The sequence below is a fragment of the Eschrichtius robustus genome, chromosome 1, assembly GCF_028021215.1.
Source record: "Eschrichtius robustus isolate mEscRob2 chromosome 1, mEscRob2.pri, whole genome shotgun sequence".
Lineage (NCBI taxonomy): Eukaryota > Metazoa > Chordata > Mammalia > Artiodactyla > Eschrichtiidae > Eschrichtius > Eschrichtius robustus.
Window position 1 is genome coordinate 61,105,001 of NC_090824.1, and position 24,582 is coordinate 61,129,582.

Sequence of the window (24,582 nt, forward strand, 5' to 3'; positions counted from 1 at the left end):
AAGAATGCTCAACATCACTAATCAGTAGAGAAATGCAACTCAAAACTACAAAGAAGTATCACGTCACACCAGTCAGAATGGCCATCATCAAAAAATCTACAAACAGTAAATGCTGGAGAGGGTGTGGAGAAAAGGGAACCCTCTTGTGCTGTTGGTGGAAATGTAAATTGATACAGCCACTATGGAGAATAGTATGGAGGTTCCTTAAAAAACTAAAAATAGAACTATAATATGACCCAGCAATCCCACTACTGGGCATATACCCTGAGAAAACCATAATTCAGAAAGAGTCATGTACCACAATGTTCATTGCAGCTCTATTTACAATAGCCAGGACATGGAAGCAACCTAAGTGTCCATCGACAGATGAATGGATAAAGAAGATGTGGCACATATACAATGGAATATTACTCAGCCATAAAAAGAAACGAAGTTGAGTTATTTGTAGTGAGGTGGATGGACCTAGAGTCTGTCATACAGAGTGAAGTAAGTCAGAAAGAAAAACAAATACCGTACGCTAACACATATGCATGAAATCTAAAGAAAAAAAAAAAAGGTTATGAAGAACCTAGGGGCAGGACGGGAATAAAGTCACAGACCTACTAGAGAATGGACTTGAGGACACATGAAAGGGGAAGGGTAAGCTGGGACAAAGTGAGAGAGTGGCATGGACATATAGACACTACCAAATGTAAAATAGATAGCTAGTGGGAAGCAGCCACATAGCACAGGGAGATCAGCTCGGTGCTCTGTGACCACCTAGAGGGGTGGTATAGGGAGGGTGGGAGAGAGACGCAAGAGGGAGGAGATATGGGGTTATATGTATATGTATAGCTGATTCACTTTGTTATAAAGTAACTAACACACCATTGTAAAGCAATTATACTCCAATAAAGATGTTGTGAAGCAATTATAGTCCAATAAAGATGTTTTAAAAATTAAATAATTAATTAATTTTAAAAAAGGAAAAGATATGAAAAAGACTTCTTTACACAAACTATGAAACATTACTGACCAAAAGGAATGAAGACCTAAAGAAACAGAATGTACCGTATGTATACATGAAAAGACTCAAAATTGTTAGGATGTCAACTTCCCCCTACTGCTCTATAAATTCACTGTAACCCCAATCAAAATACAAAGGAATTGTCACAGAAGTTGACCTCCTGATTCTGTTAGGTTAAACCGTATGAAATTTTGAAATTTTACTATTTTGATCTATAAAGAAGTCAATTTTCATATAGTTTAAACCAACTCAATGTGTTTGGAAATGCAAAAAAGCCAAGGAATGCTCTGACAATTTTGACAGATCAAAAGAACTGTTCTGGGCTTCCCTGGTGGCGCAGTGGTTGAGAATCTGCCTGCCAATGCAGGGGACACGGGTTCGAGCCCTGGTCTGGGAAGATCCCACATGCCGCGGAGCAACTGGGCCCGTGAGCCACAATTACTGAGCCTGTGCGTCTGGAGCCTGTGCTTCGCAACAAGAGAGGCCGCGACAGTGAGAGGCCCGCGCACCGCGATGAAGAGTGGCCCCGCTTGCCACAACTAGAGAAAGCCCTCGCACAGAAACGAAGACCCAACACAGCCATAAATAAATAAATAAATAAATAAAAGAAAAAAGAACTGTTCTACTGGATTTCAAGACTTATTATGAAACTATAGTATTTAAGGCAGCATAGTATTGGTGCAAAGATAGATTTTTTTAAAACCTGCAAAATAGAAAAAGAGACTGAGAAATAGATCCACCCATACATGGATCTTCATTTCCTACAAAGCTAACACTGCAAAGCAATGGTAAAGGCACAGGCTTTTTATTAAATGTTGCTTGGAAAATTGAATATGCATGTAGAAAAAGTGAAATTTGTTTCCTTACTTCACATCATATACAAGAATTGATTCTAGGTGTACTGTAAATCTAACTTTAAAAGAGAAACAATAAACCTTCTAGAAGATCAGACAGGAGGATATCTACATGACACAAAAGTAGGGAAAACTTACTTATAGTACACAAAAAGCACTAACCTTAAAGAAAAAGGTTACTAAATCAGACTATGTTTCATTTTAAAACTTTGTTTACCAAAAGACAATTATTTAAGGAGTGCAGTGACAATCCGGAGCAGGAAAAAAATGTGCTGCAAATATAACCAACAAAGGGCCTGTATCAAGAGTACGTAATAGTTCATACAAATCAATAAGAAAAAAGACCAACAACCCAAAAGTCATGAATGACAAAAAAGAAAATCCAAATGGTTAAGAAAATTTTGAAAATGAATAATCATGTTAGTAATGAAGAAAATGAAAATTCAAACTAAATGAGATAATACTACATACCCACTAGGATGGCTAAAATTTGAAAGTTATAATAGTAGCCAGTACTGGTCTGTAGCCTGCATATATTGCTGGTAGTACAACCAGTTTGTAAAATTAGTTTGGCCCTACAGCTGAACAACTGCATACCCTATGTACCAGATGTTCTACCCCTACTTGTGCATCCAAAGGAAATGAGTATATGTGTGTCATGTACAAGAAAGTTGAAGGAAACAGTATTTGTGATCATAAAAAATTAGAAACACTCAACTGTCCATCAACAGTAGAATGGATAAGTAAACTGTAATATATTCATGTAACTGAATACTATACAAAAATTAAAAGGAGCAAACTACAGCCACATGCAATAGTACATAATATTCAATGAAATAAGTTAGAATTGAAAGAAAACTACTTTATGATTCTCTTTATATAAAGTTCAAAAAAAAAAAAAGGCAAAACTAAACCAAGAATGTTTAGGGACACATACTTATGTGTTGAAACTATAAAGAAACACAAAGTCAGGACAGTGGTTACCTTCTCAGGAAGGCAAAGGCACAAGGGGGTGCTAGAAATGTTGTTTCTTGACCTGATAATGGTTACACGAGCATTTACATTGTGATAAGTCATTAAGCTGTATGTTTGTACTTTGTATACTTTTTTTGGATGCCTGCTGTATTTTTCTATAAAAATGTTAATATTAAACAAAAACTGTGAGTGAAGAGATGAATAGGTATGGCTACATACACATTTTAAGCCTCTTCAAAACAAAACTTAGATGAAAAGAAAAGCAACAAAATGGAAATTGCATTATGCACAATAAGGTTGGAAGAGCAAAGTTTAATATCCCAGTTACAATAAGATAGCACAGAAATCTATATGAACAGTTCTCTGTACTGAATGAATACAAAGTATATGAAAAGAAATCCAAAGAAACAAAATATAGGTTAATACTTCAAAAATTGATAATGTAACTAGTATTCAGGAAATGCAAATGAAACAATTCTAAATTATCATTTCATGCCATTTAAGTTAAACTACCCACCACTCTTAGGGTATAGGTAAAGATTTTCCTTCACTAGTAGCACTAAAAATCGATTCACTACTTTTAAAGGGCTGTCTGATGTATTTCAAGAAATTTTCTTTCCTGGGAATGTATTTCAAAAAAAAAAAAACATTCAAAAACCATATCTAAAATAATTCTCACCTTGCTTGAGAATTTTGGGGATCTATATTTAACAAGGCTGTAAAATCCTCTTCAGCTGCAATCCAGTTTTCATTTTCATAGTAGAACATCCCACGTTTAAATAATGCATCTGTTCTTCTGGGATCATAAAAGATACACTGCACGGGCGTGTGGAGGGGAGGCACAAAAACATATCACATAATGAAAAAATAAACAAGAAAAGTATGTAATCCTATAGCAAACTAAATGGACTGAAAACCATGTTTTTAATTTCAGATTACATAAAACAAACTACTTTAAGATGCCAGAACTTTCAGATTTGCATTTGAAGACCATGCCTTTAGGAAGTCCATTTGTCATCAAATTCTAGAAAGGGGAGGTTTTATTAAAAAAAAAAAACAAAAAAAACAGCAAATACAAGAAGCCAAGGTTTCTGCCCACTAAAATTTTTATTAATAAAACCTCGTAAGTAATTGTTCAGCTAGAGTAGGGTTATATTGGATCTATCATAGCATTTTATTCCAATTAACGATGATATGTATTAGATCACATCAAGGCTGATTCAATGAAATTAAATATGGATTAATTTAGTCCCTAAAATGGTGAAAAGAAATGAATTGGTATTGGCATGGTTCATTCATTTCACATTGACATACAAGGCAATAGAGTAACGAGACTAAATCATGGTAAACTCAGCTGTAAAGTTTCTTGCCTATTGATAGTGGGGAGAAAAATGAAGCACAAAGATTATGAAGTATTTTTAAAATGGGAAAAAAAACTCTAAAGATTCTGAAGTTTGTTTGACCTCAAGTTGCTGCATTAGTCAATCTTTAAACTATTGGTGCTAGATAAAGGAAATGATCAGAAAAGATATTTTTAATAATTTTAATGTCTTCAAAAGAGATTTGTGGTCACTTCTAGACAAGAAGTTACCAAAACTTATAATATTCTCTTGAAGCAAAAGAAAGTCAAGTATGTGGCTAACCATCATAGATTAAGAAACAGGGCAGTTGGGAACATGAAAAGCTAAATTATTTAAATAACATCTAAGTTCTCAATTGTACTAAGAACTAAGAATTTAAAGTCAGGAGTTCATGGTTACAATTCTGCCGCAATCAGTGGAATATCTGCCTGATTCTAGCCTCAAAATACAGTTCAGCTAAGATTCACTTCCTCAAGGGAATTCTCTAATATCCCCCAACCAAACATAAATTGCCTCCCATCATCTTTATTTCCATCATAGCATTCATCACAATTTGTAATTATATATTAGTGTATATATTTATTTCTTTAATATCTGTCCTTTAAACTATAGGCTCCATGTAAGCATGAAGCATGTCTGTTTTATTCACCAAGATTTATCCACTACATTACGCTACACAGTGCCTTAGCCAATAAATATTTGTGAGTAAATGAATGAATGAATGAATAAATGAGCCAGTGAGCACAGCTTTCTTTTAAAGCAGATAGGTTTGCTGCAGAAGAGAATCAGCTACGTCTCAAGAGTTAAGAATCAGAAAATGATTTTCTCCATTGTTTGAAAGAAAAAAGCAATCTTCAAAGGTTTCTTTTTTCACTGCTTCATAGTCCAAGAGAAGAGAGCTGGAAAAGTCAAGTCCCCCTCAAAGTTGCCTCTTGCCTCAATACTCCCACACCTGACTCTGATGTAAATCCATCCATTCAAAAAAATCATTGACATACTGTTAATATCAATCCCAGTAACGAATGTTCTAGGGCCTAATCTAAAATAAACTAATTTTGATTATATAACATATGAAAGAATTTCAACAATTTGCTGTAATATTAGGATGAGAATATCATGCTCTAAAATATATAAATGGCAGAATTATATGTGATACAGCTTACTTTAGAAAAGTCATCAATGGCCAGTACTTTGTTTTCTATTTCGTACATCTCACCCCTCCTGAAATACATATCAGCATCCATGGGCTTGCACTTAATTGCTTGAGTATAATTTAGAATTGCCAAAGTACTGTCTTTTTTTCCTCTGAAAATTTCTGCCCTTGAAAAATATGCCTCTAAAGAAAATTTAAAAAGGTAAAATTTAGTGTTACAGTCCTAAATTTTTAAAGATGAATCCTTCACCCTCCAAAACTGTAGTCTTAGAATAATGTATCTCTATTATACTTTCTTTGCCATTTAACTTAAGATTTGTTTTTTATTTCAACAATGCAAAATTTGTTCTCAAAGCCTGGATAAATACTTATGGTTAAAAGTGTTTTCAATTTCACTATGAAATAACAAAAATTAACTTTTCTTTTTTGTATATCTGAAATGTTTCATAATCCTTTAACGTTCATAGTAAAAAGTTATATTTTGATGGTACAAAATCTTATGGACTTTTAGCAGAGATCAGCACAAATTTAAAAAAACATTTATTAAGCTCATGTTATATTCTAGGGGTATGTTGTGGGTGCTGGAGATACAAAGATGAATATGACATTTTCTCATTCCCCAAAAGTTCCATGTCTAGTCATTCAAGTTGGTTAGAGAATGGTACGTAAACACAAACGTAAATGTGAAGTCTTAAGAACGCTACAACTCTAATTCAGGCTAAATCTGTAAATTATTTTCTATAACTAAAAATTGTAAGTTCATATTCTTCTTACGGGATGAGCAGTAAGGAACCAATTTATTGTAATGTATACCAAGGACATTAACATTTCAAACCATGATAAGTATTTTTAAAACAATAGGATCACAAACAGTCCTAAATATATGATATCAAGAGTAAATTTAACTTAGGAAGTCACAACCATTTGTGGAGATGTATATGTCTTGAATTATGTATCTTTATACAGCTAAATGACCAAAGCTTAGGTAAAGATCTAAGTAATATAACTGCACAGACAACCCACCTGCATTATTTTTATTATATTTATTTATATAATTCAAGTCATCCAAAGCTTCATTAATTCTGCCTTGGAAAAGATAAATGAAATGTCGGTGCCAATAGGCATTGAGAAACAATGGCTCCAAGAGTATAGCCTAGAAAATAAATGTATAAATTCAATTTAAATTGATTTAAGGGAAGATATCCCATCAAATAAATTTTCAAACATTATGGATCCCAATGGCTTTGTACGTGTATAGTATAAAATGATGCCTCCCAATCTGACAGACAAAATCAAGTGTTTTTAATGTTAATTATTTGAAAATGCCAATAATCATAATTTCACAATCCCGTATGTATAATACAAATATTCATTGTTCAAAATTCTAGTAAAAGTTAATATATAGTTATAAGCAAGGATAAATTGTTAATATTATTATTTTGATTAAATAAAAACTTACTTCCTGTAGATCATTCATGGCACTCTGGAACTTTCCCAGTTTCCTATAAAGAGCTCCACGCCTACAATATAAAAATGCAGGATATGTCTTCTTACTATTTATTTCTTCAGTCAAGATCTCCACTTCGGATTCATAATGTCTAATGACCGCTGGAGGAAGACCAGACTCCAAAGAATCACTCAATTCTATTTTCGGTGTTTTTTTCACTCTTTCAGACAAGTCTTCATGAACAGATATTTTAACAACTGTCTCTCTTGGGGTTGTCTTCTTTTGTTTAGGCTTAGAGAACAAGTCAAGAGCCCATGTTTGAGGACCACTATTTTCTGGAATTCTTCCTTTACTTTGGGCAAATTTGTCAAAATTTAAACACAAAGGTAGACTGGGACACCGTAATAGATGTTCATATAGTGGAACTTTGAGCAAAAATTTCTTCTGTCCAGGAAGGATTCCATGAGACTCTGATCTAGTATTCAAAAGAGTGATTTTTAAATTACAGAAATATAATTTTTATAATGAATAAATCAACTCAGCCACAGACAAAATTACTATTTCTCTGTTACCAAAATAAAATTACATGGTACTTTTATGCAAACCAAGTCCTCCTGTTCATTCATTGAGATCATATGAAGAATCTCTGTGAGTTTATGAAAGCAGAAGACTGTTATTAAAGATGCAGCCTTTGTAGAGAACTGAAATAAAGGGTCAGTGCTCCCTTCAGGCTTAATTTACACCCCTACCACCAACCAGAGGAAATACAATGGAGAAATGAGGAGTTAAAACTTGATGTGAGAAAGGAAATGACATCTAAATGGTTCACAAGGACATGAACTTGAGGAAGAAGGAAAGATTTGACTCCACAACAGGTTAACAAAAAAACATCCCAGACTCCATCCCAAACTTAGTAGGCTATCAAATTAGATGACATGTAGTAAGCTTTCAAATGGTATGTTTCTAGGATTATCCTCCTCAAACTCTCCATTTCCCACACAGTTTTCATTCAGTAGAATTTATGCATGCCAGTGCTGTACTAGCCACACAAGATAGAATAAACACATTCTATCGGAAGAAAAAAAAAATCACACCCCATCATTTCATTAATATTTACTGAGCGTGTACTATGAGAAAGACCCGTGCTAAAAGTAGGAGAATAAAAGTGAGAAAAATCAGTACCCTTCCCTTTCCTTACTCTGTGACACTCCCCACTCTGCTCCACACTCTAGTGCAAGCCACCATCATCTCTTCTGTCTAGAGTACAATAACTTCTTAGTTCCCTACTTCTCCTCTTGGTCTCATCCATTCTCCACATGGCAGCTAGCATGTTTTTTTTTAAACAAATGTAAATCAGATCATGTCACTCCCTCCAAGAGTTTTCTCTAGTACCTAGAACACAAATCAAACTTTTCACCACAGTCTACAAGACTCTACATGATAAGACCCCAGCAAGTATCTCTAATAACACTACTTTCTCGCCTCCCACTGTTCCAGGCACAGAGCAAGCCTCAAGGGTACTGCATTTTCCAGTCCTTCTGAGTGGCTGACTCCTTCCCAATTACTATTTCTGGTCAAATGTCACCTTAGAAGGACCATCTGTGCCAAATAGGTTTCGTCTCCACCTGCACATTTATCTCTATCCTTCTCTACCTTGCTCTTTGCCCTGGAGTACTAGTCTGTACAGACTACAGACATAGGATCCCTTGCTGTCTTCTAATCAAATATGTACAATTAGGAGCCCTGAAAAGGTAAAGAGTGAAGTCAAAGTATTTATTCCTCTGGTCCCCTCCTGAAGGGTTGCCTCACACTGGCCATGATCTTTGACCAAAGTTCACTACTTATTTCAAGGAAATCCTTTCCATACAATTTCTTTCTTCCAGGTTCTAGTAATCACTCCCTCTTTTTGTCCTCTCATACTTAGGGGTAGAGATTGGCTCTATTATTTCTAGTCCCAGGATACTACTCTATCATTTGTGGTTTCCCTATGCCCTGACATCTTTGTAAATTGCCCTTGTTATACCTTCCTAGAATTATTCTAAATTGAGAGTGCTGTTTACTCCTGGGATCCTGACTGAGATGGGCCCAGGAAATACACACACAAAAGGATCCTTCAATGAGTGAATTATAAAATTAAGGCCCAAACCACAATACATTTCTTAAACTATAACAATTGTTGATTAAACAAGACCTTTTAAGAGTTTTTGGAGGCTTGGATAACTCATCATACACAAGTGTAAGTTTACTGAGTCTCAATCCTTTCTTCAGTTTCATCTTCTTTTTCTTGGGATAAACAACGTAAGTAATGCCAGCTTGTCTAGATGTTTCAATGAGAGAGAGAGACAGGTCTCTCGAACTGTATCTGCCCTGCATGTTGTCTAAGATAGTATCTATATTTTCTTTCACAGAGACGGGTTCCTCAGTTTCATTTTGCTCAGCCATCCAATGCTCCAACTCCTTTGTTTTTTGAAACATCACCTCTTTCATATTGCTTTGCATGTCATCCTTAATCTCTAATGGAGTTATGGTCTCCTCCTTCTTCAACTCAACTGCAGATTTTACTCTCTTATTTATAAGGAGATAAAGAAACAGAAAAAATATAAAATCAATTTAGTTGCTGTACATTTAAAATTAATTCAGTTACAATTGCTATTAATGTAATTTGGTCACTATTGAAAAATTTTAAATCTATTCTTGATGTTTTTCAAAAGTGAGCATATAAGTTAACAGTGGGTTAGTTAAAGCAAAGTGCAATAATTTGGTCACATGACATTGCAATAGCTACATAAAAGTAACACCATAAAGTAGATATGAATTAATTGTGATTTTATATATTCTTAATTAGAAATGAATGCTCTTTACATATCCAAATAAAGTATTTGCTCTACTTTTAGCTTAATGCAAAAAAAAGTGGTAGAATGGGCAAAAATTATTAAAATGCCTTACCTTATAAAATCAATTTGTGGGACTTCCCTGGTGGCACAGTGGTTAAGAATCCGCCTGCCAATGCAGGGGACATGGGTTCAATCCCTGGTCCAGGAAGATCCCACATGCCACGGAGCAACTAAGCCCGTGTGCCACAACTACTGAGCCTGTGCTCTAGAGCCCGCGAGCCACAGCTACTGAGCCCATGTGCCACAACTACTGAAGCCCGTGTGCCTACAGCCTGTGCTCCACAACAAGAGAAGCCACCGCAATAAGAAGCCCGTGTACCACAACGAAGAGTAGCCCCCACTCACTGCAACTAGAGAAAGCCCGTGCACAGCATTGAAGACCCAACGCAGCCAAAAGTAAATAAATAAATAAATAAAATCAATTTGTAAGTCTATTTTCAAAAGCACCCTAACAATATTGAATTTCTATACATAGTATTCAATTATTTTCAATTCAATATTTACAGGCTTAAATAACAGAATTTCAGCCTCATATTCATTTTATCTAATCATTAGAGAACCAACTTAATTTTTAATAATAATATTAATATAATACATTAATAATTTACAATAATTATGCATTAGTAACTTGAAACTCTAACAACACTCATTATTAATAAAAGAGAGATCAGTTCCAATCCTTTGATACAGCATTTCTTGCCTTTTGAGCTATTGTCACTAAATTAACTGCATTTAATTTTCCTAGTAAATAATAATTTGTTACAGAAATATTTTTCTTTATAGTGAATATAGGCCCAAATTCCAAATATAACAATTCCATACAAGCTGGTTATATACTTTAAGATGTACTAAAGTGCAATAGGAATATTGACCCTCTCTGTGACTTACTATATATACTTCCCCCATCTCAAGAAATTGTATTCAACTCAATATGTAATTAGAATCGAGAATAGACAAATACAGACTATAGAATAGTTGTATGTGTATGTATATGTATATATCAAGAAAAGTAAACACATATGTATGTACCAAGAAAAAGTAGAACATGCCTGAAAAAAAGTAGAATGTAAGATTTTCATATTACCCGCTTGCTGACTAGCTATGAATTATGCAGCTCTGTAGAACACTTGAGAAGGAATTACTGACAGAATCTATAACTATAAAGCAGAACTACCAGGTAGGTTTGGGTTTTTTGTTTGTTTTCCAGCTTTACTGAGATATTATTGACATATAACATATATAAGCTTAAGGTATGCTGTGTAATGATATGATAAACATATATACTGTGAAATGATTACCACGATAAGGTTAGTTAACACCTCAATCCCCTCATATAATTACCATTGTTTTTGTGTGGTGATAACATTTAAGATATACTCTTTTAACAACTTTCAAGTATATAGTATAGTATTGTTAATTATAGTCACCATGCTGTACATTAGAGCCCCAGAATTTATCTTATAAATGAAGGTTTATACCCATTGACAAACATCTCCCCATTCCTCTTCTCCTGCCCCAGCCCTTGCAACCACAATTCTAATCTATGTTTCTGTAAGTTCTGCTTTTTAGATTCCACATATAAGTAAGAACAGTATTTATCATTATACTTTTTATTATGTAAGTTTCAGGTGTACAACACTCTCATTCAACATCTGTATATACTACAAACTGACCACCCCCAAAGTCTACCGTCCATCACCATAAAGCTGACCCCCTTCACCCCTTTTCCTCACCCCTCAAGCCCCCTTCTCCTCTGGTAACCAACAATCTGTTCTCTGTATCTATGAGTTTCTTTTGGTTTTGATTTGTTTGTTTATTTATTTTGGTTTTGTTTCATTTTAAATTCCACACACGAGTGAAATCATATGACATTTGTCTTTTTCCTTCTGACTTATTTCACCTAGAATAATACCCTCAAAGTCCATCCACGTTGTCACAAGTGACAAGATTTCATTCTTTTTATGGATGAGTAGTAGTCCATTGTGTGTGTGCATGTATATGTATAAGACACACACACACACATATATATGTGTATATATACACATATATATATAATCACTATATATATATATATATATATATATATACATCTTCTTTATTCATTCATCCATGGATGCACACTTAGGTTGTTTCCATATTTCAGCAATTGTAAATAATGCTGCAATGAACATAGGAGTGCATATATCTTTTCCAATTAGTGTTTTCATATTCTTTGGGTAAACACCCAGAAGTGGAATACCCAGATCACATGATAATTCTAGTCTTAATTTTTTGAGGAACCTCCATACTGTTTTCCATAGTGGCTGCACAAATTTACAATCTCACTAACAGTGTAAGAGGGTTCCCTTTTCTCCACATCCTCTCCAATACTTGTTACTTCTTGCCTTCTGGATAACAGCCATTCTAACAGGTGTGAGGTAATAGCTCACTGGTTTTGATTTGCATTTCCCTAATAATTAGTGATGTTGAACATCTTTTCGTGTGCCTGTTGGGCTACCTGTATATCTTCTTTGGAAATATGTCTATTAAGATCCTCTGCCCATTTTTAATCATGTTGTTTTTGTGTTGTTGAGTTGTATGAATTCTTTATATATTTTGGATATTAACCCCTTATCAGATATATAATTTTCTCCCATTCAATAGGTTACCTTTTTGTTTTGATCATGGTGTCCTTCACTGTGCAGAAGCTTTATAGTTTCAGTAGTTCCATTTGTTTATATTTGCTTCTGTTTCCCTTGCCTTCAGAATCAGAGCCATAAAAACATTGCTAAGACAAATGTCAATGATATTACCATCCATGCCCCCTCCTAGAGTTTATGGTTTCAGGTTTTACATTCAAGTCTTTAACCCATTTTTAGTTTTCTGTGTATGGTATAAGACAGTGGTCTAGTTTCCTTCTTTTGCATGTGGTTGTCCAGTTTTCCAAATACCACTTAATTGAAGAGACTGTCCTTACTTCATTGTGTGTTCTTGACTCCTTTGTTGTAAATTAATTGTCCATATATGTGTAGATTTATTTCTGGGCTCTCAATTCTGTTCCATTGATCTGTGTGTCTGTGCCTATACTATATGATTACTATAATTTTGTAGTATAGGTTGAAATCAGGGAGTGTGATACCTCCAGTTTTGTTCTTCTTTCTCAAGATTATTTTGCCTATTCAGGATCTTTTGTGGTTCTATACAAAATTTTGGAATTATTTGCTCTAGTTCTGTGCAAAATGTCATTGGAATTTTGATAATGATTACACTGAATCTGTACATTGCTTAGGGTAGTATGGACATTTGAACAATATTAATTCTTCCATTCCATGAGCACAGAATATCTTTCCATTTACTTGTGTCTTCATCAGTTTTTTTCATCAGTGTCTTATAGTTTTCAGTGTACAAGTCTTTCATTTCCTGGGTCAAATTTATTCCTAGCTATTTTAATTCTTTTTGATGCAATTGTAAATGGGGTTGTTTTCTTAATTTCTCTCTCTGATACTTCATTATTAGTTCATAGAAACACCACAGATTTCTGTATATTGATTTTGTATCCTGTGACTACTGATTTCAGTTATTAGTTCTAATAGTTTTTTGGTGCTATCTTTAGAGTTTTCTATATATAATATCATATCATCTGCAAATAATGACAGATTTTCTTCTTCCTTTCCAACGTGGATGTCTTTTGTTTCTTTTTCTTGCCTAATTGCTGTGGCTAAGACTTCCGTATTACGTTGAACAGAAGTAACAAGATTGAGCATCCTTGTCTTCTTTCTGATCTTAGGCAAAAAGCTTTCAGCTTTTCACCGCTGAGTATGATGTTAGTTTTGGGTTTGTCATATGACTTTTTTATGTTGAGGTATGTTCCCTCTATACCTGCTTTGTTGAGAGTTTTTTTCATAAATGGATGTTGAATTCTGTCAAATGCTTTTTCTGCATCTATTGAGATGATCATATGATTTTTATCCTTTATTTTATTAATGAGATGCATCATGTTGATTGATTTGTGGGTGTTGAACCATCCTTGCATTCCTAGGATAAAACCCATTTGATCGTGGTGTATGATCCTTTTAATGTACTGTTGAATTCAGTTTGCTAATATTTTGTTGAGGATATGTGTGTCTATGTTCAAAAAACAATTGGTCTGTAATTTCTTTCTTTCTTTCTTTTTTTGTGGTGCCCTTGTCTGGTTTTGGTATCAGGTGAATGCTGGCCTTATACAATGTGTTTGGAAGGTTTCCCTTCTCTTCAGTTTTTTGTAAGAGTTTAAGAAGGATAGGTATTAAATCTTCTTTGAATGTTTGGAAAAATTCACCAGTGAGGGAGGTTTTTGATTACCAGTTCAATCTCTTTATTAGTAATCAGTCTATTCAGGTTTTCTATTTCTTCATGATTCAGCCTTGGTAGGTTGTATGTTTCTAGAAATTTGTCTCTCTTCTGGGTTGCACACTTTGTTGGCATATAATTGTTCATAGTATTCTCTTATGATCCTTTGCATTTCTGTGGTATCAGTTGTAACTTCTCTTTCATTTCTTATTTTATTTATTTAAAGCCTCTCTCTTTTTTTCTTGGGTAGTCTAGCTAAAGGCTTGTCAATTCTGCTTATCTTCTCAAGGAACCAGCTAAGTTTCACTGATCTTTCCTATTGTCTTTTTAGTCTCGATTTATTTCCACTCTGATCTTTATTTTTTCCTTCCTTCTACCAACTTTCAGCTTCATTTTTTTCTTCTCTTTCTAGTTCCTTTAGATGTAAAGTTAGATTGAGATTTTTCTTGTTTCTTGTGGCAGGACTGTAGTGCTACAAAAGTCCCTCTTAGAACCACTTTTGCTGAATACCATAGATTTTGCTATGCCGTACTTCTGTCTTCATTTGTCCCTAAGTGTTTTTTAAATTTCTCCTTTGATTTCTTCCATGACCCATTGGTTGTCTAGTAGCATGTTGTTTAATCTCCACATTTTTATGGTTTTCCTGTTTTTTTCTTGTAATTGATTTCTAGTTTCACACCTTTGTGGTCAGAAATAATGTTTGGTAGGATTTCAATCTTCATGAAAGTTGAGACTTGTTTTGTGACCTAACACATGATCTATCCTGCAAAATGTTCCATATGCACTTGAGAAGAATGTGTATTTTACTGCTTTTGGATGGAATATTCTTTATAAATCTATTAAGTCTATCTGGTTTAATGTGTCATTTAAGACCAATGTTTCCTTATTGGTTTTCTATCTGGATAATCTATCCATTACTGTTCAGTGGGCTGTTAAAGTTCCCTCCTTATTGTATTGTTTTCAGTTTCTCCCTTTAAGTCCATTAATATTTGTTTTATATATTTTGATGCTCCTATATTGGGTGCATATATATTTGTAAACGCTATATCTTCTTTTTGGATTGACCCTTTTATCATTATGTAGTGCCCTTCTTTGTCTTTTATTACAGTCTTTGTTTTAAAGGCTATTTTGTCTGATATGAGTATAGCTATACCAGCTTTCTTCTCATTTCCATTTGCATGAAATATCTTTTCCCATCCCTTCACATTCAATCTGTGTGTGTCCTTACTTCTAAAATGAGTCTCTTGGGCTTCCCTGGTGGCGCAGTGGTTGAGAATCTGCCTGCCAATGCAGGGGACACGGGTTCGAGCCCTGGTCTGGGAAGATCCCACATGCCGCGGAGCAACTGGGCCCGTGAACCACAACTACTGAGCCTGCGCGTCTGGAGCCTGTGTTCCACAAGACAGGCCGCGATAGTGAGAGGCCCGCGCACCGCGATGAAGAGTGGCCCCCGCTTGCCGCAACTAGAGAAAGCCCTTGCACAGAAACGAAGACCCAACACAGCCAAAAATAAATTAATTAATTAATTAATTTAAAATAAAATAAAATAAAATAAAATGAGTCTCTTGTAGGCAGCATATAGATGAGTCTTGTTTTTTTTTTTAATCCATTCAGCCACTCTATATCTTTTGATTGGTGAACTTAGTCCATTTACATTTAAAGTAATAATTGATATGTATGCACTTATTGCCATTTTAATTGTTTTATGGATGTTTTTGTAGTTCTTCTCTGTTCCTTTCTCCTTTTTTTTCTCTGTTCCCTTATGGTTTGCTGGCTTTCTTTAGTGTTAGCTTTAGATTCCTTTCTCATTTTCTTTTGTGCGTTTACAAGTTTTTTCTTTGTGGTTACCATGAGGCTCAACATAACATTCTATGTATATAGCAATCTTCTTTTAACTTGATAACAACTTTGAACACATCCTAAAGCTTTACATTTTTACTCCTCCCCCCCACATTTATATTTTTATGACAGCTTTTACATCTTTTATTTTATGCTTTCCTTAACTAATTATTGTAATTTTACTTAATTTTACTACTTTTGTCTTTTAACTTTCATACTTGCTTTATAAGTTACTGATCCACTACCTTTACTATATATTTACCTGTTCTAGTGAGATTTTTACTTTTATATGTTTTCTTTTTATTAATTTAGTGGCTTTTCTTTTCAGCTTACAGAAGTCCCTTTAATATTTCATAGAAGGCTGATGTCGTGGTAAACTCCTTTAGCTTTTGCTTATCTGTAAAACTCTTAATTTCTCCTTCAATTCTGAATAATAACCTTACAGGTGGAGAATTCTTGGCTGGAGATTTTTCCCTTTCAGCACGTTTTTATATCATGCCACTCTCTTCTGGCTTTTAAAGTTTCTGCTGAAAAATCTGCTCGTAGCCTTATGGGATTTCCCTTGTATGTAATAACTTGCTTTTCTCTTGCTGCTTTTAAGATTCTCTCTTTATTCTTATCTTTTTTCATGTGTCTTAGTGTGTTTCTCTTTGGGTTCATATTATTTGGAACTCTCTGGGTTTCCTGGACCTGGATGTCCTTTTCCAGATTAGGAAAATTTTCAGCCATTATTTCTTCAAATAATTTTTCTGGCCCCTTCTCTCTCTCTTCTCCTTCTGGGACCCTTATAATGTGAATGTTATTCTGCCTGATGTTGTACCAGATATTCCTTAAGGTATCTTCACTTTTTTTTTTTTTTAAATGCACTTCCACGTTTATTGCAGTATTCACAACAGCCAAGGTATGGAAACAACCCAGATGCCCATCAGAGGATGAATGGATAAAAACTATGTGGTATGTATACACAATGAAACACCACTCAGCCATGAGAAAAGAGGATATCCTGCCATTTGTGACAACATGGATAGACCTTGAGCACATTATGCTAAGTGAGATAAGTCAGATAGAGAAAGACAAGTACTGTATGGGTATCTTCACTTTTTAAAATTCTTTCTTCATTTTGCTGCCCTGTCTGAGTGATTTCTGTTGCTTTTTCTTCCAACTTGCTGATTCATTCTTCTCCTTCATCCAGTTTGCTATTGAACCCTTCAAGTATATTTTTCAGTTCAGTTTGGTACTTTCTTATATTTTCTATCTCTTTGCTGTTTTCACTGTGTTCATCCATTCTTCTCCCAAATTTGGTGAACATCTTTTGACCATTACTTTGAACTCTTTTGGAACATATTCTTCTCTCTGCTTTTGCCTGACTCTTTGTGTTTTTCTATATGGATTAGGCAAAACAGCACCTCTCCAAGTCTTGAAGGAGTGGTCTTGAGTAGAAAATGATCTGTGGGACCCAGAAGCACAATTTCCCCTGGCCACCAGAGTCAGGTATTCAAGGGGCGCTCCTTGTGTGGGCTGTGTGCACCTGCTGGCTGTAGCAAGGCCACAGCTGCTACACAGAGAGAGCAAGGCTTGGTGCTCTTGCTCACCCAGCACAGTTGTGGCATGGCTGCTGTGGCACAGGGTGGGGGGAACTTGGGGCACTTGCCCTGCCTGACTGCAACACAGTTGTGTCATAGGGTGTACAGGGTTTGGTGCACTCACCCAACCCGGTTCCAACATGGCTGATGCACAGTGTGTGTGTTGGCAGGTACTCAGGGCACTCACCTGGCCTGGTTTCAGCATGGGGTGGGTGGAGCATGCCCACTGGCGCTAGCAGATTATAGGGAGAACACAAAAAATGGCACCCAGCAACTCCTTCATCAGTAAGTTAGAATGAGATTTAAAAATGGTGCCCACCAGCACTTCTGTCCCCAGAGAAAGTCCCAACAGGTTCCTGCCTCTCCAGCAGCTGCTTTAAGATCAGTAAGTGGGCATCCCTCACTTATGATCTAGGCGTTTTTCAAACTATTGCATTTGTGCTGCATCTCAGGGCAAATGGATCTGTGCAGGAGTCCTTTAAGAGCAGGTTCTCCATTCCCTAAAGTTCAGTGGTTCTCCTGGACTCAATCCTCACTGATTTTCAAAACCAGACATTTTGGGGGCTCACCTTTCCATTGCTGGACACAAGGGTGGGGGTTCCTGATGTGGGCTCACTCCCTTCATTCCTTGAGGGAAAGTTTTGGGATCCCTCCTGATTGTGGGTCACCATTCCTGGGGTGGGGTCTCAGGTGAGATCATGTCTCTGCTCTCCTACTTACCCAGATGCATCTCTTTTATCCTTGTTGTAGAAGCACTCTTCATCTAGTTCTCAGGTCCTTTTTGGAGGAAAATTATTCCATATATAGCTTCAAATTTGTTGTGTCATGGAAGGAGGTCAGTTCAGGGTCTTCCTATGCTGCCATCTTAAACCCAGTCTCCCTTTCTCTCTCATTTATCATAATGTCCCATGGTCCATGCATGTTGTCACAAAAGGCAAGATTTCCTTCTTTTTATAACTAATATTCCATGAATATAGATGCAAAAGTTCTCAAGAAAATACTAGCAACAAATTCAACAGCACATTAAACAGATCATACTACATGATCACATAAGATTTATCCCTTGGATGCAAGGATCATTCAACATACACAAATCAATAGATGTGATACATCACATTAATAGAATGAAACATAAAGATCATATGATCAACTCAATAAACATATAAAAATCATTTCACAAAGTTCAACATCCTTTCATGATAAAAACTCTCAACAAAGTGGCTATAGAGGGAACATACCTCAACATAATAAAGGTCATAAATGACAAACTCACAGCTAACTTCACACTCAATAGTGAAAGGTTGAAAGCTTTCCCACTAAAATCAGGAACAAGAGTGCTCACTCTTGCCACTTTTATTCAACATAGTACTGGAAGTCCTAGCCAAAGCAAGTAGGACAGAAGAAGGGGAAAAGCCATCCAAATCTGAAAGGAAGAAGTAAAATTGTCTCTGTATGCAGATCATAGGATCATATATAGAGAAAACTCTAGAGACTCCACGAAAAAACTGTTAGAACTAATCAATGAATTCAGTAAGTTGCAGGATACAAAATCAACATACAAAAATCAGTTGTATTTCTATTTACTAACAATGAATTATTTGAAAAAGAAATAAAGTAATCTCATTTACAATAGTATCAAAAATGATAAAATACTTAGGAATAAATTTAACCAAGGAGGTGAAGAATTTGTACACTAAAAATTACAATACATTGATGAAAGAAGTTGAAGACACAAATAAATATAATAAAAAGATATCTCACATTCGTGAATCAGAATTAGTATTTTTGAATATCCATACCACTCAAAGCATCTATAGAGTCAATACAATACCTATCAAAATTCCAATAGCATATTTCACAAAAATAGAAAAAACAATCTTAAAATTCATATGGAGCCACAAAAGATCCCAAATAATCAAAGGAATTCTGAGAAAGAAGAAAAAAATTGGAAGCATAAGAATTCCTAATTTCAAACTTTATTACAAAGCTATAGTAATCAAAGCAGTATGGTGCTGGCATAAAAACAGACACAGAAACCAATGGAACAGAATCAGGATCTCATAAATTATCCCATGCATATATAGTCAACTAATATTCGACAAGGGAGCCAACAGTACTCAATGGTGAAAGTATAGGTTCTTCAATAAACTGTCCTGGGAAAATTGAATATTCACATGCTAAAGAATGAAATTGGACTCCTATCTTACACTACACACAAAAATTAATTCAAAATGAATTAAAAACTTAAATGTAAGACCTGAAACTGTAAAACTAGAAGAAATCACAGGGAAAAGTTCCTTGATGTTGGTCTTGGTGATGATTTTTTGGATATGGCACCAAAAGCACAAGCAACAAAAGCAAAAATAAACAACTGGGACTACATCAAACTTAAAAGCCTCTGCACAGCAAAATAAACAATCTGCAGAATGAAAAGGCAACCTATGAAATGGGAGAAAATATTTACAAACCATCTATCTCATAAGGAGTTAATTCCAAAATATGTAAGAAACTCTTCCAACTCGATAGCAAGAAAAACAAACAATCCAATTTAAAAACGGGCAAAGAAACTCAGTAGAGATTTTTCCCAAGAAGACATGCAAATGGCCAACTGGTTCATGAAAAGTTGCTCAATGTCACTAATTATCAGGGAAATGCAAATAAAAATCACAGTGAGATATCATCTCACACCTGTTAGAATAGCTATTATCAAAAAGACAAGAGACATCAAATGTTGGTGAGGCTGTGTTGGAAGTGTGAGTTCAAGTGTTGGAACCCTTGTACACTGTTGAGGGAAATGTAAATTGGTACAGCCACTATGGAAACAGCATGGAGACTCTTCAAAAAATTAAAAATAGAACTACCATATGATCCAGCAATCCCACTTCTGGGTATATATCCAAAGGAAATGAAATCAGGATCTTGAAGAGATATCCACACTCCCATTTTCATAGCCACATCATTCACAATAGCCAAGATATGGAAACAATCTAGCTATCAACAGATGAATGAATAAAGAAAATGTGATATAGATACAGATATAGATATACACACACAATAGAATGTCATTCAGCCATAAAAAAGAAGGAAATCCTGCCACTGGCAACGACATGGATGGACCTTGAGGACATTCTGCTAAGTGAAATAAGTCAGACAGAGAAAGAGAAATACTGTATGAGCTCACTTATATGTAGAATCTAAAAACAAAACAAACAAACAAACAAAACCATCATAGATACAGAGAACAGATTCATGGTTGCCAGAGGCAGGAAGTAGGAGATGGGCAAACTGGGTGTGGTGGTCAAAGGGTACAAACTTTTAGTTATAAAATGAATAAGTCCTGGGGATGATTTAATGTACAGCATGGTGATTACAGTTAAAATACTGTATTGTATATTTGAAAGTTGTTAAGAAAGTAGCTCTTAGAAGTTCTCAGCACAAGAAAAAAGTGTAAATATGTGGGATGACGGATGTTAACTAGACTTACTGTGATGATCATTTCACAATATACACAGGTATCAAATAATTATGTGGTACACCTGAAACTAATATAATGTTATATATTAATTATATGTCAATAGAAAAATCTTAAGGATGGTGTCAGTGTACAGGGATACAAAACAGAACAATCAAAAAGTTGGTAAGAAAGAAGAATGTCAGAAATGAAATAGGAAGCAGGTTAAAGTTAAGCAGGTTAAAAGCAAGTTAGAAGCAAGTAACATGGAGAATCAAGGAAGCTGAGTGTCAGATTTCAGAGAGAAAAACAAAAGCTGGGAGCTATTTGCCAATGCCACTAAACGTAAGATCAGCACTCAAAAGATTGCCAACAAACACATGAAAGAACGCTCAACATCATTAATCATTAGAGAAATGCAAATCAAAACTACAATGAGATATCATCTCACACCAGTCAGAATGGCCATCATCAAAAAATCTAGAAACAATAAATACTGGAGAGGGTGTGGAGAAAAGGGAACCCTCTTGCCCTGTTGGTGGGAATGTGAACTGATACAGCCACTATGGAGAACAGTATGGAGGTTCCTCAAAACACTAAAAATAGAACCACCATACGACCCAGCAATCCCACTACTGGGCATATACCCTGAGAAAACCATAATTCAAAAAGAGTCATGTACCAAAATGTTCATTGCAGCTCTATTTACAATAGCCAGGACATGGAAGCAACCTAAGTGTCCATCATCGGATGAATGGATAAAGAAGATGTGGCACATATATACAATGGAATATTACTCAGCCATAAAAAGAAACGAAATTGAGTTATTTGTAGTGAGGTGGATGGAGTTAGAGTCTGTCATACAGATTGAAGTAAGTCAGAAAGAGAAAAACAAATACAGTATGCTAACACATATATATGGAATCTAAGGGAAAAAAAAAAAAGGTCATGAAGAACCTAGTGGTAAGATGGGAATAAAGACACAGACTTACTAGAGAATGGACTTGAGGATATGGGGAGGGGGAAGGGTAAGCTGTGACAAAGTGAGAGAGTGGCATGGACATATATACACTACCAAACGTAAAATAGATAGCTAGTAGGAAGCAGCTGCATAGCACAGGGAGATCAGCTCGGTGCTTTGTGATCACCTAGAGGGGTGGGATAGGGAGGGTGGGAGGGAGGGAGATGCAAGAGAGAAGAGATATGGAAACATATGTATATGTATAACTGATTCACTTTGTTATAAAGCAGAAACTAACACACCATTGTAAAGCAATTATACTCCAATAAAGATGTTAAAAAAAAAAACGCTTATGGATTCTTGTTGCAGAGGAAAGTCCATTGCGTTTGGTAAGAGAAGGTGTGGGTTTAAGTACTAGCTCTGTCACTTATCACTTTCTGACCTTTGCTTTTTCATATATAAAACAAGGATAGTATCTGTCTCATCTTCCCTCTTATCAGGAGATTGTGTAGCTCAAGACCAAACTGGAATAGAGTCCATGAAAATGCATTAACACTGTGAGCCCAATGCAAGTGTAGATCAATATTATAAGTGACTTGATTTATAATATACCAAGTAAAGCCAAAGTATGAATATGAGACACTTCCAAGAGATGTTGAAAATCTTCAGTTGGTACTATGAACAACAATCTTACAGGGGTTACCAAATACACAGTTGAATCCAAAATTTCAGTCAACTCTGGATGAATCAAGTGATCACACTATTTCAGGAAAGCCAACAAAAAGCATAGGTGGCGATTATTACTAGAGATGTAAACATTTCTTTTGAATAACAAAAACTGAAAAATTATCATACCTTTAATTGTGGAGATTGCATGCTGAAACATTTTTGCATATTTTCAAATGAGGCAGATTTTCTTAGGAAAAAAAGCTGTGAAATAATCAGATGACAAATATACACTGACTCTAGACACTATTTGGTAAACTAAAATATCATATGACAATTGGCTAATAATAACTGTTTAAGTAAATCAATGAAATGCAGAAACACTAATGAAAATACAGGTTCTTACTGATTTTGAAATCACTGACTTCACAGATGGGAGCAGAGCTTAAAATCCATCAATTAATTTTGAAAAGTGTATAATAATGGAAGCTATCTTATTTTTTTAATTCAACATATATAACAAACACTAAAGTTTCCAGAAAGTAGCCCAGGTGTGTGTAAATGTGCCATAGATATGCTGGGCCATTAATCCTCTTAGCCCTGGGGCTGCGCTAGTGGGACCTGGAGCGGCTACTGTTCCTCCTACTTTTCAGTGGCTACTGAACAGTCTCCTCTAAATCGTGAGCAACCTCAACCTTTTACCCCGTAAGGCCACACAAATATTATTACTTACTATGAGAACTATTATACTAAAAGAGTTGTGAAGTACTAACATACCAAATAGAGTAGAAAGTACCAAAAAAAATGACATATTTCATGTATGATGGTGGAAACAGACATAAAGAAGTAACTATAATCCAAAGCAACTGTAACAATGACTGTAAAGATAGCATGAATCAGGTGTAAAGAGAGCACAGGAGAGGTGGAGGTCAATTCAGAATGGAAAGGAACCTGGATTGACCAGCTTGAAGAGGTAGCATTAGGGCTGGCCTGTAAAAGGTAGTGACATTTCCATGAACTGAGAAGGGGTTGAGAACATCCCAGGCCAACGGAATAGCCTAAACAAGCACAGAGAAGTGTCAAAGTGCTGGGATTTTAGTCCCCTAGGACTCTGGTGCAGGCAGAGTACAGGGTACCTGGGGGTTACATGGAAGCAGAAGCATAATGGGAGGTAAGATAGTAAATATAGTCAAGGCTAGGTTATGAGGCTTAGTTAAGCACTCTGACTTTGATAGGTGGAGTTATTCAGTTTGTTCAGATTGAGTGTTGTAATTACACCTGTGTTTTAGGAACATTGCAGGGGACAATAGGGAGGATGGATTAGAAACCGTTAAAAACAGTAATATCTGACAGGTAGGTATAAGTAATGCTACCAGAGTAGGCTATGCATTCCAAACTAGAAAGTGTCATTTGTTGGTTCAATTATGTTTTTAAGTGATGGTCACTGTTCTAGGTGCTGTGGATAAAACAAGAATGATATGACCTCCATATCACTCAGACTAATGAAAAATAAAAAGATAAAACCTATATGAGGACAAATATTTAATAAGCAATAGTGATATATGTTAAAAACAGCAAAAGTGATCTATATTAAATAGAAATATTACTCAAAAAAAAAGTATTACCTGACTGTATGGGGAATATGGAAGGAGGCACAGACACATATTAAACCTACTGTAACTGACCAGAATGGGGATTTGATTTGTCCTAGGTCAATAAGGCTCTCTACTATGTGACACTCAGCATCCCAGGATATCACCAAGGGGAGTAAGGGCTGAAGGTCTTAAGGAAAGAAAAATAAAACCCTTTCTTGTTTGTCCCTCATAAAGTTCAAGATATTTATTAAACCACTAATATAAATTTCATACCTTTCTTCTTCCCTCAGTCACTATCTCTTTTCTCCCCAATTGTGTTTATTAATTAGTTTATTTAGATACACTGTAGGGATAATAACGTCATGGGCATGAGTCCAATCACCATTTAGAGAATTCAGTTTTACTCTGTTTCATAGCCATAAACAAATCCCTCCCTGCATTTGGTCAAAAGATTCATAAACATGTTCCTTTGATCATTTAAGACCTGGG

The 24,582-nt window shown here is 35.4% G+C and overlaps 1 protein-coding gene across 1 annotated transcript in view; it reads right to left on the bottom strand.

Moving 5' to 3' along the window:
• Window positions 1–24,582, bottom strand: part of TTC6 (tetratricopeptide repeat domain 6) — a 205,300-nt gene that overhangs the window by 53,811 nt on the left and 126,907 nt on the right. Inside the window, exons 9-14 of the mRNA XM_068532443.1 lie at window positions 22,688–22,762; window positions 8,988–9,361; window positions 6,809–7,271; window positions 6,373–6,502; window positions 5,360–5,532; window positions 3,515–3,651 (exon numbers count right to left, since the gene is read on the bottom strand). Of these exons, the coding sequence (XP_068388544.1) occupies window positions 3,515–3,651; window positions 5,360–5,532; window positions 6,373–6,502; window positions 6,809–7,271; window positions 8,988–9,361; window positions 22,688–22,762 (1,352 nt within the window). The remainder of the gene's footprint in view (window positions 1–3,514; window positions 3,652–5,359; window positions 5,533–6,372; window positions 6,503–6,808; window positions 7,272–8,987; window positions 9,362–22,687; window positions 22,763–24,582) is intronic.